The 20,684-nt window shown below is 40.3% G+C and overlaps 1 protein-coding gene across 3 annotated transcripts in view; it reads right to left on the reverse strand.

Annotated features, from left to right (window-relative positions):
* Positions 1-20,684, reverse strand: part of cadpsa (Ca2+-dependent activator protein for secretion a) — a 273,414-nt gene that overhangs the window by 152,511 nt on the left and 100,219 nt on the right. For all 3 annotated transcript variants that reach the window (XM_050039323.1, XM_050039322.1, XM_050039321.1), the window contains exons 4-8: positions 18,141-18,221; positions 14,614-14,850; positions 11,168-11,289; positions 984-1,095; positions 745-884 (exon numbers count right to left, since the gene is read on the reverse strand). In XM_050039323.1, the coding sequence (XP_049895280.1) occupies positions 745-884; positions 984-1,095; positions 11,168-11,289; positions 14,614-14,850; positions 18,141-18,221 (692 nt within the window). The remainder of the gene's footprint in view (positions 1-744; positions 885-983; positions 1,096-11,167; positions 11,290-14,613; positions 14,851-18,140; positions 18,222-20,684) is intronic.

Consider the following 20,684-nt stretch of genomic DNA (forward strand, 5'->3'; position numbering starts at 1 on the left):
CCACTGACTGCTCTTGTCCTGTCCTCTCCCTCTTCTTTCTCTCCTGTCCTCTCTATCACTAAACTCTGAGCTTAAACATTAGCTTTTAGCTTAGCAGCACTCGTAATTGAGAAGGCTTTTGAACAATGCAAGAGAAATGTTGCAGACAGTTTATATTATCAGCCTGGGCCTGGGGCTTGTTATAACAGTAAATGGGATGTGTTGTAACTTGTGTAAGTTAAACTGTGTCTGTCTGAGTCAACATCTTACCCTGCGATGTGGACAGCGGTTCCAGCCACACGCTGCTGCTGCCAAGCAGCCCCGCCCGTTGGAAAGAGTGTGGGATATACCACTACTAGGAATGGGAAGGGGGGACTCAATCTTTTAAGATTTAAATAGCACATTATTGCGCGATTATAATGAGCACCGCTTACATTGTGCTTTCAATAAATACTACTGCATTGTTCAAAAATTATTAATTGTGTCTCAAATGATTCTAGGGGGGTACAGCTTTACTGAAGGGGGAGTCATGTCCCCCCTGTCCCCCCCCGGGATTTTCGCTCCTGCTCTGATTTCAATCTGTTTCACTTCAAACTATGCACAAAAGGTCTCAGTTTATCCAGCTGAAATAGTAGTGATCAAGGATATTTTCATTAGGGTAGTGTACAGAACCATGATGACACAAACAACTGTAAAATTTGTTAGACTGAAAATCTGATAAGAATCACTAGGGCTATAAGCATGCAGTATCTCACTGTTACTTACCCACAATGCTTCATGTTCTGTGGTTTGTCCATGCGAATGGCCAGTTTGATCCTGAGGTCATTGTCTGGACAGCCTTTAGACACTGTCATCTTGTGGAGTTCAGACTGCTTGGGACTGTTTGGAGTCGGGTGGAGCACAACCTGGGAACAGTCACATGATAATAATGAATGCATGCTGTACACTTTATACTGTATAATTGTTTAATGACCAAAATGTATCATTATATTGTCATCTCATACCTTCCCCAGCTCCTTATCTTCCAGAGCCAGCACTCCTGTGCTCTCAGTAAACAGCTTCACCTTCACAGCAGGTAATGGCTGGGTGGTGGTGAAGTCACCCTGGGTACCCCAACTACACACACACACACACACACACACACACACACACACACATACACACACACACACAAAAACACCCAGTTACAAACACAAGAAAGAAAGCACCATGTTAGAGACGATGATGTCTCTGAGACTGTTGCTCTATCATTTAGCATCCAAACATTTTAGCTGGCGTTTACAACAGACTGAGTTTAACTGGAACTTGCAGCAGCATGTTGAACTGGACCTGAGGGCTGTATCACGAATTAGTGATTTAGTGAGGTATGTTGAGTCTAAAGCCAGAGTTTTCAAGGTCACAATGGTGGCTCTCTCATAACCTGGATAGATCGCCATGGTAACAGTGTTAATTTTGTTGACAAAAACAAGAAAAAAAATGTTCCCATAACAAAAATGAGACAATGACAGCCTAAAACTAGGTCTTGATGATAAAAACTAAGATAAGATCTATGTTTCATTTTCCTCAACAAGATGAGACATCATGGAAATGTTAGTGCTGGACTATTGGACATTGAAAGCTGAGGGTAATGTCACATGAGCAACAGGCTGGTAAACTCCAGTAAATAGTCTGCACCAGGATGTTTCACTAGCCAGTAAAAACACTCAAACTGCAGCAGCGTTAGCCGTTGGCGCGAGCTGTGAGCTGTAATTCAGCATTAATTAGCTGTGTGTGTCTGACTATAGATGGTGGAAGTTTTGAATGAATTCGTGGAGTTTGTTAGTTACAGCGGTGGCTGTTAGCGGTTAACTTCGCTTGTTAGCTGCTGAATGGCAGCAGAGCAAGCAGCCACATCTGTTGATCCCCGCAGGACTCCACTCAGTCCAGACGATCTCAGGAAGGTTTATGGGTTGATTGCTGTTTGACAAGCAAGTAGGAGGCTCAGTTATCTGTGAGTGTAGCTGTGCTGTAAGTAAACAGTATGAACTTTAACAGAGATGAAAATTTAGTTATTTTCAGTTATTAGTTATTTTTCTGCTTCTTAACAGTGAGATCGATAAGTCAGAGTTTACAATGAACCTGGGTACAACCTGTCACTTGGATTCTAATTTCTGATACATGAATTTGCCTCACAGTGATTAGTTTAAGGAAAAACATATATAAAAAACATAATAATTAAAAGTAATGACTAAAATGTCATGAATTCTTGTCAACTTAAAAATTCTGAATTTTCGTTGACTAACATGTTTTGAATTTTAATCAACTAAAACTAGACTAAAACTATAAAGGGTGAAAATGACTAAAATGTGACTTAAACTAATAAAAAAAAATGTCTTAAGACTAAGACTTAATCTACAATAGCTGTCAATATTATCACTGCATGGTAACTTCAAACTGCAGTGCAGACCTAACCTTATCTGGACCAGATTATATAGATTGAACTCAGCAAGAAAAACATGGCTTTCACTATATCATTTGGAAATAGTTTAATAATACTTAATAGTCAATCTATAAGTGATGCAAATTCTTAGCAGAGGGAAACAATTAAATATAAGTGAGCCTAATGTTACATTAGCAGTGTCGCCCAACAAAGCTGTGCAATTACAGCAGCACAAACTGTGTGCAAAACATTGTTGTTGTTTGCCACAGGAACTCCTGATGCAGAAAATCTGAGTATTGGCAAGGTTGGTTTTGCTCTTATCGAACCACTGAATGTGTTTGTAGTGCTGACAGACACGTAATACACTGACTTTAGATAAGTACCTCATACCACCCAACTTCAAAAGATCCAAACTATACCTTTAACAAACAAGTTGATAATCACCTTTGTCGTTCACTCTTTCAGGATGACTTCCATGGGATTCAAGGAAAAGCCCTTAGGAGATAAGCTTTGGCAAAGGTGATTAAAGACAACATACTGCGGTTTAGGGCAACTAGTTTAAAACTTCCTCCACCTGTTTCAGTCAGGGTTGCTGATAAAAGCAAGGGACCCTGACTTCAGACACAGTTGAAGTAAATAGTAAGAATTGAAGTATGATGAGTGGAGTTTTTTTTTCACTCTCAGAGTAGCTGAGTCATCTTATGAATCACTCTCTTTTTCCACTGTAGTGCTACAAGTCTGCTGTTGTAGTGGTTAAAGGCCCAGTCTCCAAATGATGTGCACAGTTTTATGAAAATAACCAAGACACTGTTTTATTATTTACCCACTACATCCTACATCCCGAGTTTCTATTTTTGTGCCATCCTACATTCAAGTGCAAAAAAAGTTTCAAATGCATTAGCAAGATGACAGAGGTGACACAGCACTGACACTTACAGCAGCTGATTGTTGCTGTAAGGGTCCATTTACTGGCTCAGACACGATCACACTTGTTATTCACTGCAGCTTGTTTCAGTGTGTGTACATGTGATTAATGTCTAAGTGTCTTTATTAACAATGGAGAAACAACTCGTGTTTGGGTGACTTTGCAAGTTAAGGTGCAGTTGTATCTCATGCTTTGGAAATGTGATAATTAACTATTTGAACTAAACATAGCCTAGTTATTTATTTGGAATATGGATCCAAGATGTTCTAATCCTTAAAGTGGTGATGCGTCACTAAACTACGACTGTGGTTGGTTTGCTTTTACCTAAGACAAGATCTGGTACTACAATCAAACTTGATATTCACTAAGACTTGCTAGAAAACCAGCTAGTATTTCACTTTTCCGCCAGCAGAGTGCAGCTATCTTTCAACAAGTTAATTGGTGACATCATGACAATTGTTCGTCTCTGTTGTTCACCAGTAGGAGTTGTTGAGGTGCGTTTGATAACCTTGGTACTGTAAAACATGTTTTGACCTTTGATGTCTGTTTTGTTCTCTGACAACATGGTTATTGTTATCTATGAGATGTTTTGAGTAGAGCAGTGCACGGAAGTACAGAAGTCACCTTTCAGCAGTAGCATCCAAAAGGTGGTACACAAGTTGCAATGCTGGTGCAGGTCAACTGTTACTTGTAGTTTTGATGGACGAATTGGAGTTCGGAATTACCATTATGGATATGCAAAAGCATGACAGGAGCCAATACGAAAGCAGTGGCCAGTAACCACTGTAAAACTTTGGGTTTCTAATCTAAGGTGAGGCTAACATCATCAACCAATCTTACGTGGGAGCCAGCAAGACCTTGGTAGTGTCTCCATGTCAAGGACAAGTTCAAGCGGCACTTAACCCCAACAGTTCTTCTTGACCAACAGTCAAGCTGTCTGGGGTGGCAACTCAAGACTACATTGTAAATGGGTCATAAGTGATTTTGTAGACCACCTCCTCTGTTTAAGGATGGTCATTCCAGTTTGGCATAGATGGTTTCTTTCGCACCTCTTTCAAACCATTTGTCTTCTGTCGCCAACATGTGTACATTGCTGTCCTCGAAGGACTGTCCCTTCTTCTTTAGATGTAAATGGACAGCTGAGTCTTGACCTGAGGACCAGGCTCTCCTGTGCTGTGCCATGTGCTTATGGACAAGTTGTTTTGTTTCCCTATGCACAAATCTGTCCATTACTGACTGCACTGAACTGCATACGCTACATTACTCTGCTATTCTGTTGTCCGGCTCCATGAGGACAGGTGCTACCACTATACTTGGTCTAATTGGCTTTAAAGCATAGGCAGTTTTTGACTTTCTCCATGGTTTTTGTATCTCATCAAAACTCTAAAACACTGTTGTATCAACGCTTAACTACTCTGAAGCACAGCGTTGTGCTCAGTGTTCCTAGTAAAAAACCTTCTCATGATAACACCAACAAGCTTTTTGAAAGATGGCTGCACCCTGCTGGTAAAAAAATGAAATACCATCTAGTTTTCAATCATCAAGTTTGATTGCAGTGCCATATTAACAAAGGGTCAGATGATGACTATGTGTAATGTGAAAGGTGTCACTCATAGTGACAAACCCACAGAGAATTCTCACTTGACTCCTCAGCTCTACAGAGTGTTTTGGCATTATTCAGCTTTTTTCTTTTCACAGATCACATCTTTACAGTTTTTTTATTATTATAATTATTTTAGCACATAAACCAGCTCTCAAGTTTGTGGGAAGTTACAGGTAGCCTCAGTGACTTGTGGATCACTAAGACCTACTCACAATCAATTGACTGACCCAGACCAATTACCTGTCAACCAGTGGAACAGGATGTTATCCATGGCAACAGGGTCAAACCACCGCTTCTTTAAGCTGCAGAGTTCTCTCTATTCCCTTTAAAAAGTTCTTCTTAGCCCCTCTCTTTATGAACAGCAACCCAATCGGAGGATAAGGAAAAGCTAAATGTAAGGACACCTCATTTAACCAACTATAATCAACCCAATCACCAGAAAAAAATGTTGACATTGTATGTTCCTGCAAACCACGGATATATTAGATTTGTATGTTATTATGTAGCGTATACACTAACACTTAATATGTCAACTGTGGTGTGGTTTATGTGTGGTTAGGTTTAGGCACAAAAACCACTTGGTTATGATTAAGAAAAAATCATGTTATGGCTTAAAACACCCAGTTTTGTTGGCACAATCTTGGCTGGAATTTTAGTAATGTCCTGGTAAAATACAACCACTGATGGTAGCACAAGTCAGGCAGGAAACACAGCGATGGGTTGCCAAAAAAAAAACAAACAAACACCCATATAGGGAGCTGACAAGCAACTGAAACCGTAGCAATGATTTGCTAAAAAAAACAATTGGTTTTGTTTGTTGGTCTTGTACAGTGGTGTGCAGCTTGACAGGTGTCATGAATTGGTATCAAGCCATCGGCCACTCCCTCCACCAACCAATGACTACACCACTTTAGAAAAACTGATATGAAACATGCAAATGTAATGTATCCGTGGTTTACAGAAACATACAATGCCATCATTTTCCTCTGGCGACTGGGCTGTGAGTAGATCTCCAGAAGAGACTCTTAGTTAGGAACTTGAAGGATGCGTAGTGGTAAGATAAGATAAATATGGCCCCTAGTGACTAAAAGTAATAAGTCAGAGAAACAAAATAGTTGCAGTGTGTGCTGCTGCACCCATGTTAGTGTGTTAATCCTACAGTATGAAACAGTATGTGCTTCGTCAGAAATACGGCCACTGGAGTGCCTTGGTAGTGGTAACACTGCATGCAACATAACCGCAGGCGATTCTATTCTAGCCAAGGACCTTTGTTGCGTCTAATACCCCTCTGTCTCCCCTCTGTTTTCTGCCTCTTCACTGTTAACTGTCCTATAAAGATGAAAATGCCAAAAAAGAAAGACAGCCACTGAGGCTTTTCATGAACAGCAGTGCCATGCTTCCTGTTGTTTGCAGAGATGTTGGTGTGAGGCCTGTGGTTGTGCAGCGTAATGATGTTTCCACTGGCAAAATCCATTAAACATCCCACACACACCTCAGATGTTACTCATATCCTCTACTGAGCAAAGGACACAGAAAGTCAAGGAAAACAGATGGCCAGAGACGAAGAGTAACATAAATATTGTGGATGAAAAAGGCAGTAAAGTGAAAGTTAGAGAAGAGACCAGTAGAGATTTAATGGTTGTTTTTGATCTATTAACCTCGCCTGGTGTCTGCGAGGTCCCTTGAAGAAACATCTGCGCACAAATGTTTTCTGAATCATCCAGTGTAGAAAAATACGGATGCAGTGCCTGTGGCATTACCCCTAGGTTTCTGTCTTAAGGTCTATGATTGTCTTAAGGATTGTGTCTTCTAAAACAAACAGTCTATGTTGTCATCTCAACATTAACAGCCTTTATTTTCTCATTTGATCATGAGATAATCCCCCAAGGATCTCAACATAACAAGCTTTGTTATTTCATAACTGACATAACCCAAACTGCTCTCTAATGACTATTAGATAAAATCACACGCTGTCTTTTCCTGATCATTACAGCCTCTAATGTGGTGATCATTTGTAATTAGCAGACATTATTATTATTATGTTACCACTCAGATTTGAAATGAGCAGATAACAGTTATTATACTGAAGCTTCCTAAAGCTGTGTCACTGTTACCAAACAAAATGTCCCTGTAATGTTCCTACAGGGACTGATAATGAACAAGTCCTTGCAATATGCTTTTAAAATTCCTATTGGAATCAATAATGTGCCTATAGTATAATGTGCCACTCAATATGGAAACCTTTGATTAGACAAACAGTACACAGCACCATGTCTGCTGATTATACATGATTAGCCATCAAGATGATTCTTATCTAATGACTATGAGAAGACTGTTTGGATTGTTTGAAGATCACAAACTTTACATTTTGTTGAGGAAAATACTAACATGTACATTTCTAAGATCCAAGTCATGGTCTGAAGTTAAAACCATTTCAGGTCTGGGAATAACTTATATTTTGTTCAAGGTTGATGTACAGAGTAGAGTTCTATAGTAGAACTAATGTTAAGTTATGGTAAATGGATTTCCATGTGGTTAACGCCTTTCTAGTCTTCTAACCACTCAAAGCACTTTTTACACTACACGCCACATTCACTTGCACATCCATTTACTGGTGGCAGAGGCTACCATTAAAGGTGCCACTTGCTCATCAGTAACACATTCACACACTTACACATCAACGACACAGCCATAGGGGGCAGTTTTGGGGTTCAGTGCCTTGCCCAGGGATACTTCGAAATGCAGACTGGAGGAGCCGGTGATTGAACCAACCCTATTCTGATTAGTGGACAACCAAGCGGCAACCCCTGGGGCTAAAAAACGAAGCTAACGCAGAAGTGCAAAAAAGTGCAGTTCCTCAAGTGGCCACTTGAGGCTTGCTCAAAAGGGGATCCATCTCCATAAACCCTGATGTTACAATGCCAAACTTTACAGCTGGTATAAAATGTGTTTACAGCCTAGTACAAAAATGGTTTTGGTCTCTGTAGCTAATTTTCCCATTGATGACAACTATATGGGGGGAGACTTTTTATATTACTCAGCCATTTAAATGTTACTAAGGCTTAAAATTATGCATAATTAAGATTGTGGCTGCCCTGAGTGAATGGTGGGTGCTGTCTCTTGACAAGTCGCAACCATGGTGACAATGTCAGTTAGGCAACATAAATGGCATAACTCCAGAGTCACAGAGTATAGACATAGCCATAGCTGTTGCTATTTCGTGTGTTTTCAGTGCATGAAAGGTAATTGTAACGTTTTGGTTGCCTGAAAAGTCTTGCTCAGCGTTTGTTTGAACTAAAAAATCCTCTATGGAGTGGAATGTACAGTTTTTCCACTAAGTACATTTTGCTTTAATGGTAGTAAGCCTGTTGATCGCTGGTGGAAATTATTAGCATTAGCATTATCATAGTTAACCATAGCTGTAAATAAACTGTGCTAACTGTGCTAAATGAGCTAGCGGCCAGCATTAGGGTTATCTCTACCCTCTTGTCCAAATATGGTTACTTCTGAAAAACCAAGATAATGACGGCCAAAATGCCAAACTTAAGGCTTCAAAACAGGAGTCCACAAACCACAAACCAATGGGTGACATACTGGTGCTACATTCTTTCATTTAAACAATTAATGGTGATGACCTGCTCTACCTCCTGAGCCACAGCCGTCCCTAAAATTGACTGACAGAAAGGCCTCAAACAAAGGACCAATGTTGTTCATGAAGACAAAACTGTGCATTTAAGCACATTTTTCCTATAGTTCTTATATTAGCTATTTCCTTCTGTTACAAAATCTGTATCTGCACTGAATCAAAACAGAACAAGAAAAAACAGTCAATGGCGATTCAATTCTGGCACTCTGAATCCTGAATAAAATAAAAAGCCTTTGATATTGCACAGCTCATGTTCATGCATTTGGACAAAGTCTTTTTTAGGTACATTATTCACATAAACTCTTTCCAATTTCATCCCTCTGTATTAAAGATGTTCTCTTCTTATTTATCATACAGACCCCAGGTAGTAGAATTGTACAAGTAACCTCTGTGATTTTGGGGTACCTCATGGTAGCATTCTTGGTCTATAAACTTTCTTCTGCACATTCATGATTTTCCTAATGTACAATCTGTGAACATCCACTTGTCTCTAATATACACACAATACAGTAATTGTGTTGTCTGACCCTAGCCACTAAACTCTCCTTGGATGTTAATCTCTTATTTAACTGGTTTCAGGCATACAATCAGACCATACAGTTGCATGCAAAAGTTTGTGCACCCCTGGTCAAAATTCTGTTTACTGTGAATAGTTGCTCAAGTAAAAGATAAAGCGATTTCCATCAGGCATTCAGTTAAAGATGACTAATTTCTTCAATATTTTAAGCAAGATTGCTTTTTTTATTTCAGTGTTTTACAGTTTCAAAATAACAAAAAATTAAAAGGGCCTGCCCCTTGAAGTATCACAGCTTCTAAACACTTTTTGTAGCCAGCTAAGAGTCTTTCAGTTCTTGTTTGGGGGATCTTCACCCATTCTTCCTGCAAAAGGCTTCTACTGTAGTTCTGTGACAATCTTGGGCCGTCTTGTATGCGCTTCTGTTTAGAGGATCTAGCCACAGATTTTTATTTATGTTTAGGTCAGGGGACTGTTAGGACGAAACCTTCTGCTTGCACCTCTTGAGGTAGTCCATTGTGGATTTGAGGTGTGTTTTGGATCATTGTCCTGTTATAGAAGCCATCTTCTCTTCATCTTCAGCTTTTTTACAGAGGGTGTAAAGTTTGTCTCCAGAACTTGCTGGAATTTAACTGAATCCATTCTTCCCTCTACCTGTGAAATGTTCCCCACACCACTGCCAAAGCATCAGGCCTGTTTAGATGTTCCTTTGAAAACATCTGACTTAAATTTGTGAGGAGGAAGCAGGAAAGGTTTCCTTCCGATGACTCTTCCATGAAGGTCATAGTTGTACAGGTGTCACTGCACAGTAGAACAATGCACCACCACTCCAAAGTCTGCTAAATCTTTCTGCAGGTCTTTTGCAGTCAAACAGGGGCCTTTCTAACAATCCTACAAGCAGCACTTTTGGAAAGTTTTCTTGGTCCTCCAGACCTCAACTTGACCTCCACAGTTCCTGTTAACTGCCATTTCTTAATTACATCATGAACTGAGGAAACAGCTACCTGAAAACACTTTGCTATCCTCTAGTAGCCTTTGTCTGCTTTGTGGGCATCAGTTATTTTAGTTTTCAGAGTGCTACGCAGCTCTTTAGACCTGTCTTGGGTACCTAGACTTTTGTATGGTGCCCCTTTCCCCATTTTCACTGTAAAATAGTACAAAACAAAATGAATACACTAAAATATTGAAAAGCATGGTTAATCTCTAACGTCATGTCTTTTGGAGATGAGTTGATCTTCTACTAACATGACTATTCACAGTGAAAGAAACTGTGACCAGGAGTGCTCAAACTTTTGCATGCCACTGTAAATGTACATGTATAAATGTTAATGAAGGTTCTCCAAATTTAAGTACCCAAGTGCCAACAAAGCTGCAGTGTGTTTTCAGAAGGTCCATTTGTGTTACAGTTACCCAGTCCTCATGTGTGCCAGAACACAAAGCTAGATTTCTGTTAAGCTCTGCTGTATTAAAGCTGGCCTGTTGACAAAAATGAGCACAGTTTCCAGCCAGGATCTGCTCTCCCGTGTTGGCCATTTTCCCATCACTTACTCTGACTGTACTAATAAAACAGCTTGAACTATTAAACAGTAGCAAACAAGACTGAATGCAGAAAAAAACAGGAAGTGTAAGTGACAAGACAATAAATTAGTGGCTACTATGGAGACAGGATGTGACCTCTGATGTTACAACTGACACTGAAGCATTGCCACTTTGATTGGTGTAGCAAAGCAGGATTGTCAAAGAGAAGTGTGAGTATATGCAATGAGCCCCATCCTGATTGTATGGACTGAAAGGTTGAATATGACAAGATATGGACATATATGATTGGACAGTATATGGAACATGTAACTATTCAATGACTCTTAGGCCTGCACTACATGCACAGCACACCACATAGAGAGTATTATATCATGTTCACACAGCATAGTCTTCAGAGTAGATACAGGTATTTGACCAGCAGATGGCAGTGTATGGTATTATTAAAGCTCTGATTACTAAAACCATTTTCAACACAGCGGTTGAACTGTAAAGCTCCAGAAAAATAAGATCACATAAAGTGTGTGTGTGTGTGCTGTACATACGTGGGTTTAGAGGCCTCAGCCTGGTCCGTTTGCAGTTTATGTCCTCCCTCCACCTCCATGGTGCAGTAAACAATCCTGTTTGGAGCCAATGACTTCAGACCCTGAACCTCCATGATCACAACCTGCAACACACACACACACACACACACACACATATTTTAAGTCACATTCACCCATTCACACACACACGTTCACACACTGGTGGCCGAGGCTACCACACATGGTGCCACCTGCTACTCAGTAACCATTCACCCATGCTCACACTGTGATGGAACTGCCATCAGGAGCAATTTGGGGTTTAGTATCTTGCCCAACGATACTTCAACATGTGGGCTGGTGGAGCCAGGGATCAAACAGCCTATCTTCTGATTGGTGAACAACCCACTCTCCCTCCTGAGCCACAGCCGCCCCACCCCACAAGCTACAAATTCTAAAATGTGAATGCTTCACTCAAATCTTCAACCCATCGGCAGCACAGATCTGTACAATCAGCACAGTTTCAAGGTGGAAATCCAAGATTTGTGCCACCAATTCAGTATCGGACCAAATGTCTCCTCTTCTGTTATGACAGCGAGTAATGGCCAGAAAACATTAAGATGTCACAGTGAAGTTGACCATTTACCTTTTGGATATAAAATGTCATCACTTCATCATTATATCCTGTTAGAAATTTGTGTGAAATTTTGTCATAATTAATTGGGTTATGGCCAAAAACATGCTTTGTGAGGGCACAGTTACTTTTGCCTTTGACCACCAAAATCTAATCAGTTCATCCTTGAGTCTAAGTGGACATTTATGCCAAAGTTGCTGTTGGCTGAAATGTTATTTGTTTTATACATCTTAAAGATAGACATAACATATGTTTTGCTTGTGCTGGCCTTGGGGCCTTGGGGGCTTAATGAAATCACTTGGGATCGACTGAGTCAAACAAGATATGTGTCACCTCTTAGTGAAATAAAGGGATAACTCATGATTTAAGCACAACTGGCCATCCTGAAGCTTCTAAACTTGTGAAAAAACAATTTAAACTATGGTGCTGTAAAGGTTATATTCTTGCCTGTTGAGCTCACATGTAGAGACTTACTTTAGGAAAGAAATGTGTTCAAGTATCCACAAAGGCTACAATGTTTTTCTAGTTTAAAAACCAGAAGAAAATAAAACAGATGGTCCAGCATTATGCAATCACAGAACAATTGTAGAGAGCAGGCGAGGAGTGTAGAGTGTAATCAATGTGCTGAGCCTCTGGGGTAACTATGTCTTTGTATTTGAGTCAGCAGGAGGATTTTATTTGTTTGCTATCTTCAAAGCTGCTCAGACTCAGTTGTGCCATTTTTTGGAAGTACCAAGAACAGACTGAGCTCCACTGTCAATCCGTCTGACTCCACCTACAGAATCTGCCCAAGCAGCTACACACTTAGAGTGAGAATACATTTCAAACTTACCACACACGTCATAATCTGCAATAAAAATAACCCACATTTTACATTTGTAAATCTCAACCTTCTCAATTTTTAAATCTTGCAGATTGATTAAAATTTTTCTACTCTCTCAGTACTTTTGTCACTGGTAAGCATCCACATGTTTTGTCCATTGGGGTGGAGTAATGGTACACGTTGATACCTGAATGAGGACTGTCCAGACCTACTGAAACTGAAGCCTGTCTTGAGTAAATGTCTACTGAGCCTTGCCAGACTCCAGTGAGAGAGGCACAATTTGTGGGCAGGTGCTGCCAGGCTAAAGAGAACAGTCATTGTATAAAAGATAGAATTTCTCCCACCTCACCCACATTGTATTTTTATAATTTGGAAGAGATGGAAAAGTGCCTCTATTTTCTGAGATGCTAGAAACCATCAACAGGGAGGCAGTAAAACAATAATGGTTTTGCTGGACTGTTAGGCTTCATGGATCCTTGTGGAGGATAAACAGGTACTCTAGGACAGGTAATTTATCATGTGGGTGTTAAGAAGAGACTGCACTCTGCCCCAATCTCATTTTCAACATAGAAATGGTCTGTCAACCAATTAAGGTGAGGTTCAGAAAGTCTGTCAGTCAGTGGAAATCCTGGGAGACATTTCGTCTCATTAGCAACTCCAGACGCTAATCCTGAGAATCCATCCACAGTTCACTGTGAGGTGGGTTAATATGACAGTAGTTGGGCTGATTTCAAAATTGCCACTTTACATGTCTTTTATGTCTAAAACTGTCAGCTTTCCTGGCCCAACCTGACAGTCAGTACCCTGCTTAAAGGAAAAGTTCAATCAAAGATACATATTTTTCCTCTTCTTCATCTGTTGCTGTTATCAATCTAAATTGTTTTGGTGTGAGTTGCTGAGTGTTGGAGATATCAGCCATAGAGATGTCTGCCTTTTCTCCAATACAATGGAGCTAGATTGTACTTGGCTTGTGGTTATCAAAGTGCCAAAAAAAAATACATATGAAAAACTCAACAGCAATGTCTGACAGCAAAGGCATATATCTACTGTTAGGTCACGTAGCACCACTGAGCTAACTAACATTACAGCTCAGCCAAAATGGATGCCATTAATGTTTACATCTCACACTGTTATGGGCACAAGCCTCTCGTATGCTGTCTTCCGTGAAGGGATATGATTTGCGGGTGTAGTTCAGTAGAAAGAAAATAGTTCCTACATGAAACTGCTCACAACATGGTCTGTGGACTATCTTGAATAACCGAGTCATGATTACTGGAAAGAGACACTGCTGTTAAGTTTTTCAAACACAGTTTTTGGTGCTTAGAGCACCACAAGCTGGGTGCCATCTAGTTCCATTACACAGGAGAGAAGCCAGACATCTCCCACAATTGACATCTCCAATCCATGGCAACTCACACCAAAACAATCTAGACTAACAAATAGCGCTACAGAAAAAATGTGTATTTTTGATTGTTGGGGTTACTGGCCCTTTAAGGGCCTTTGTGTTATCTAAATGTGTGTAGAAATCTGTCATGTGCAACACATTTCTATGTAAGTACAATTAGTTATGGTGTTATGATTGCCACATGTTCTGCAGAATACTGTATGAGTGTGTAAAGACTGTACATGTAAGAAGGAGGAAATAGAAGCTCATTTTTCACCTGCCATCAAAATTAACCTATGGAAGTTTTTAACCAGTAATGGCACTACCGAGCAATGTTTTTAATGTATGTGTCCCCATTTTGTTTGTATCATGCTAATGTGGCATGGGTGATTAATACACTTTCATGCTGACGGTTTCATGCTCTCCGACTGAGAGTGGGTGGCAGTAACATGCCAAGAAACGCAGCAATGCACCAACAAAGATAAGATAGCAAAAACAAAGACCACATAACAGTTGTTAATGTAAACTATGTCCCTCACAAATGACCTTTGTCCTTACACTGTTTAATGTATGCAACTGAATTAACAAGTAAGCCACCATCATTAACAAGTTCATCCAAGTCCACTCACCTCCAGGGTGAAGGAGAGCACCACGTCAGATTTCGACAGCGTGTTCTCGTCCTCCTGACCCATGTCCATAATGGAGGTGTTGTGACCTCGTTTAAGCTTCTGTAGCTTGAACTCTCCTCCCTTGGACACCGGCATGCTCTCCAGGTTGGCCATCAGCAGGTTGACAGAGGATCGCAGCTCCTCAATGAACATGGCCTCCATCTCTCTGGATGCAAACCTGGGAAATCTTCCACCGTGCTGACCAAAACAGGAAGGCAGCCAATTCGTTAATGAGCATGATCCACGGAATGAGCAAAAATAACAGCACCAGTTATCAATTGTGTTGCAACATTAAAAAAACAAAAGAAAATACTGTACTGGCATTTCTGAATTCTATACTTTGACATAAGTTAAGAGCAGAGTTGGGTAAGGGTTACTTTAGAAGTAATCAAAGTATTTTACTGCATTACTTTTTAAAAAGTAACCAGTTACTTTACTGCGTTACTCCCTGAATAAAGTAACTCAAGTACTTTTAAAGTACTTTTAAGTACTCTACATTTCCTATTGGCCAATGGACCACAGGGCACTGAGCCTACATTTTTTGTCTCCAAAATTAAAGTTATGGACCACTTGCCCTTCACTGAGATCCAATTCTCCCATCACAGCCGTCACTTTGACCAGTAGAAACACAGAAGGATCTGCTGCCGTAGACAACTATATGACAACAACACCCCAGCGTTTTTAATATTTCCTCTAGGGATGTTACCACACAGAGTAAAAGGGGGAAATGATGGTGTGAAACAGCAGAGGCACTTTGTCAACCCGCTGAGTTAACGTTACTGTCATTAGCATCAAGCTAGCAAACAATGGTACATCCTCACGGTCGGACATAAAGTAATAACATTAACAAATAGCGGCGGGGCTTTTACTCACCACAACTGCAGAGGCTCCCAGCTTCATTTGAAACAAACTACATTATAGACGGTCCGTTATTTATTAATCCCTCTGTGTGTTTATATATTTACCTTTTATCCGCTCCCGTTGTCTTTATGAAGTACACATTGCGCCGTCATTTTAAACTCAACACTTCCTGAATTTCTTTCAAATTAAAAGCCCCTTATAGCCTCGGCTAGAGAATCCCACCATTTTCTAAATAGGCTTTTATTCTGAAACATTTGTCAGAACTTACTGTGGAGGATACAGTAGCTTGATAGTTTACTTATGGCGCTTCAAATGTAGCTCCTGCCATTTGCTGACGCTTTTAGGTGACTACAATAACATGTCGCCTGGCACATGAACACACACAGTGACTCAAATAATAGTAACAGTAATAAAAAGAATAACCCGATGACATCACACACGTCGTGAAAGACGACCGGGGATAATTGGTGAGTACCATCGTGTAGTGTGTCATGTCTGTCGGCCAAGTCACGCGGGAACTGCCCATTGGTCCGACTCCGACAGCCCATTGGTTCGACATCCCATTGTTCCGACTAATTAAACTCATTGTTCCGAAGTTCGTTCCGAAATCATCATGATGCCCTGTGGTTAAGTTCTGGTTAGGTTTAGGCACAAAAACCACTTGGTTAGGGTCAGGAAAAGATCATGGTGTGGGTTAAAATGAAAAAGAAAGTGACAAACACATAAGCCGTGAGCCTGCTCCACCTTAAGCCGGTCGCGGTGCACCATACGCCCACCGCAAGCCGTTCAGCACCGCGGACAGTCGGACTAATGTGATGTCGAACCAATGGGCTGTCGAACCAATGACATGGACCCAGTCACGCACGATTTTATGACTCCACAATCGTGTAATGTGACATAGTGACTTTCAGAATGGGCAGAAAAGTCGTGTAGTGTGTACCAGGCATAATGAAAGTCCTCCTGAGTCTTTTAGACTCCACCGTAGACAATGGCAGCATTTCTTCTACCAGGTAGCTAGCCACAAGCTTCATGACTTCTTTCAGACTGACAGGTTTAACGTTATCTCCGTTATTAGAACCAAAAGACAGCCGTTGCTGTTTCGGAGCTGAAGGACCAGCGTTCTAAAAGTAACGGAAGTAACTGATGTCTTGTTTGAAAATGTACTCAAGTATTTGATTACTCAAACAGCAAACTAACGCGTTAGGTTACTCGTTATTGCAAAAAGTAATCAAAGTACTCTAACGTGTTACTTTGTAACGCGTTATACCCAACTCTGGTTAAGAGTAAACACCAAAATAAATCAGTTAATCATATAGAAAATCAGAATATTGTAGATCTAAAACTTTTGTTAAATCAATCCTGAATCAATACTCAGATAAAGTATTTGATATTTAATATTCTATAATCTAGTTAAGTCCATCCGTCCATTTGTCCATACACCCATCTTTCCCCATTCATCCATTCATCCCAGAGGTGGGGAACTTGAGTCATATGACTTGACTCAAGTTCGACTCGAGTCGCAAATTTGAGGACTTGAAACTTGCTTGACTTACAATGGTGAAAGACTCGACTTGACCTTGACTTGGTATTACTTGAGACTTGACATTAAATTGAGACAGATGACTTGAAAGGACTTGACTTTTCTATTTAATATTTGTATTTTTCTAGATATTGAGAAGTTACTTGTTTTCAAAATAAGATGACGCTTATATCATTTAATTTATTTCATTTGCTTTATAAGAACACATTGATCAACATTTCTGTAAATGTGCCAATGTTAGCCAGCCGGCTAATAATTGCAGTGGCACTGTGACTGTTGTAGTCTACCACTATATATGATCTCATTACTGTTGGAGTTGGTTGAGGTGGGGCTTATTTTAAAATATTAACTGATGATTATTTTCATTATGGGATAATTGATTTTTTTCTCCATTAATCGATTGATTGTTTGGTTTGTAAAAAAATCTGGAAATAGTGAGATATTGCATCACATTTACCAAGAGCCCAAAGTCACAGTCATAATGTTTATTTTGTCCAACCCACAATTCAAACCTCAACATTACAATGATTAAATAATAAAAAGCAAAAGCAGCAAAAAAAAACCAAAAAAAACATCATGGAACCATGAAATGTTTTGGCATTATAAGACAACTCAGAGGATCATGAAAACAGTGGCAAATTTATTTTCTGACAATTCAAGTTACTCATAGTTCCAGCTGTACTTGTACATATGTTCATATGTTTCAAGTGCAAAATCTTAATTTGTAAAGTAACTAGTAACTAAAGCTGTCAGATAAATGTAGTGGAGTAGAGGTAGAAGGTGGCATGAGAAGAAAAGACTCAGATTTGTACTTACAGTACCTGAGTAAATGTGTTTAGTTACATTCCATCACAGGGTCCAGCTTATGTTATATTATCTTTATGAGATTGTGAGTATGACTTGACTTGTGACTTGCTTGACCTGACCAATGACTTGACTCAAATTATTTGATTTGTAGCAAGGAGTCTCACACCTGAAAGTTATGACTTGAGACTTGCTTATGACTTGCATGTGTGAACTACTTCCACCTCTGATTCATCCATCATTCATCCCTCACTCCATCCGTCCATTCATCCTTGTCCCTTACCCGAGCTATTTGGTCTGCCATTTGCAGTCGTCCGTCCAGCTCTCTCCTTATCTGAGCTGCCTGCTCATCTGGGTTGTCCAGCTGGGGAAACACAGACAGTCACACAGTGCACTTCACAAGCCAAACCACAACAATATATGTTCTTACATCACAGTAATTACAAAAATAATAATAAAAGCAAAATTAATAACAAAAGGAAAACTGAACTTGAAACTGACACCAGATACCTGGAGCAGGTTAGTAGTTTATGTACCAGAATATCTTATGTAAGGTAAAACCCACGTCATGCAGCTGCTGTAGTTTGCTGTCATTAGTTTTATGTTTTCTGCTCTACATCCACTCATAATGGCATGAATTATGTATTTGCAGTTGTGTTTAAAAGGCACTATGCAGAGTTTTTGGTCGCTTGTAGTGCAATCGAGCAATTTTTTTTCGAGTGGGTTGCTGATTTGTATTACTTAATAGTGACTTAAAGGAGCACTGTGGGCTGGGGTCCATCAATAAAAAGTGGCATTTATAAATGAAAATATTAATGTAATGAAACGGAGGGAAAAAAAACGCCCCGAAAGGAGTCGCCTAACTGGAACCCACTGCCTGCTCAGGAAAGCACAGGGTGAGCTAGAGAGATATAAAAAAAACGTCTTCACAATCTCTGACTTATGATCTGCATCAGTATCACAAACAAAACAACAAAACCCTGCAGAGCACAAATCAAACTACACAGCCTAAACAGTCTGGCACCTGTCCTTTTAGCAACTCATTTGGGTTGCCAGATGTTACAGGGAATTGAGACAAAAACATGTTTGGGAGGCTTGTGTTGCCCATTCATTAATTTTTTTGTTTTTTACAAGAATATTTTGTACAAACAGGACAGATTAACCTTTCAGCAGCTCAATGTCCATGTGATGATTTCAAATAATTCATATTTATTAGACAGGTGTGTTAATGACACATTAAATGTGTAGTGCAGTGTTAATTCGGGATTTTTCTTCTCAAAGGGCTTTGTCCCACAAGCAAGCTTTTACCAGTGACAGTGAAGAATGTCCTCTAGGGGATATTATTGCTGCCTTCTGTCAGTACCTTCCCTTCAGTTGACCAAGAGAAGGCTTGCTGCACCAGCACATTCTCTGGACTTTCCATGTCGACATATGACCTGTAAGGTACCCTGGGTGTGTTGGTTAATACGTTGTGGGACGTGTCAACTTCAGCCTGTTACATGCATTTTCTGTTTTCAAAATACACTTCTGTTTTCACAGGAAATGTACAGTGTGCATACGGTCTCCTTTAAAGAGGACATGAAACACTAAACATAGTTATCATAATTTAAAGAGGGTCTCTCACCCTAAAAAGATAATTTTAGATTAAACACTGAAAATGAAAGGAATCTCAAAATCCTGTCATTTAAATTCAGCTGTCAAAACAAAGGGCGGCGCCATGTCTGTTGTGTCGCCGGACGTGACGTCAACGGAGTGGTTGTCAAGCTAGCGATCGCAGTGAAGTGAAGACAGTGAAGCATTTCTGAACCGGGTTGAGGACCACACTTTTTGACAATGGAGGAAGACGAACTGGAGAGGCCTGTTGAGTCTGTGACAAGCCCCATTGCCTGCGCATATGAGCCTATAAGGCGTGGGAATCGAGCAGTGGTACGGGAGGAAGAAGTGGTTGAGCCGGTGATTTGGGGTCAAGGGCGTGTCGGCAACATTACGTGGTGTCAGTGTGGCTATTGTACGCCGATGCCCACTGTGCCAGAGTCCATTTGCTGCCAGGAGGCTGGTCTGGACCATTTTCTCCATGACCACCCCTGCATCACCATGGTGCCCTCATTCAGCTTCCTGTGCCGGGAGGTGGACGTGTTGGAGGTAGCCATGCTTTCGCTGAGGGATGTCAGAGCTGAGACGCTGCAGCGTCCCGCCAACAGCAGGTAAGTCAAGCTAGCTGTAACCGCGGGCGAATGACTCTAACCGTATGCAGTAAAGAACACAAATGCATGCTCTACGGTGCTCTACGGCCAGGAATATGAACAATGTTTCCACGTGCTGTTTGTTTACATACAGTTGTTGTAATAGTTACTAGTACTAGTTTTTAGAGACTGATAGTATCTATCATGAAGTGTCTGTTGTGTGTTACTGCAGTTCAGGACCAATACAATAGTGATGTGTCGGTCGCGAACGAAACGACTCATAGAGCCGGTGTCCTGACAAATAGACCTACCGCTCAGAATGACCTACCAACACGATGTGCGCATGTGCAGAGTGAAAAAAAAAAATTCCAGAGGACATGCCCAAAATTTTAAACTACCCGGTATCTTTGCAGGTAGGAAATATCTATCAGAATGGACTATTACCTCTATAAATGTGATTAAAAATATGGTAGCTCATTCTGTCAGGTAGGAAATATCCATCAGAATGGACTATTACCTCTATGAATGTGATTAAAAATATGGTATCTCATTCTGTCAGGTAGGAAATATCCATCAGAATGGACTATTACCTCTATAAATGTGATTAAAAATATGGTAGCTCATTCTGTCAGGTAGGAAATATC

This window comes from Epinephelus moara, chromosome 24, assembly GCF_006386435.1.
Source record: "Epinephelus moara isolate mb chromosome 24, YSFRI_EMoa_1.0, whole genome shotgun sequence".
Lineage (NCBI taxonomy): Eukaryota > Metazoa > Chordata > Actinopteri > Perciformes > Serranidae > Epinephelus > Epinephelus moara.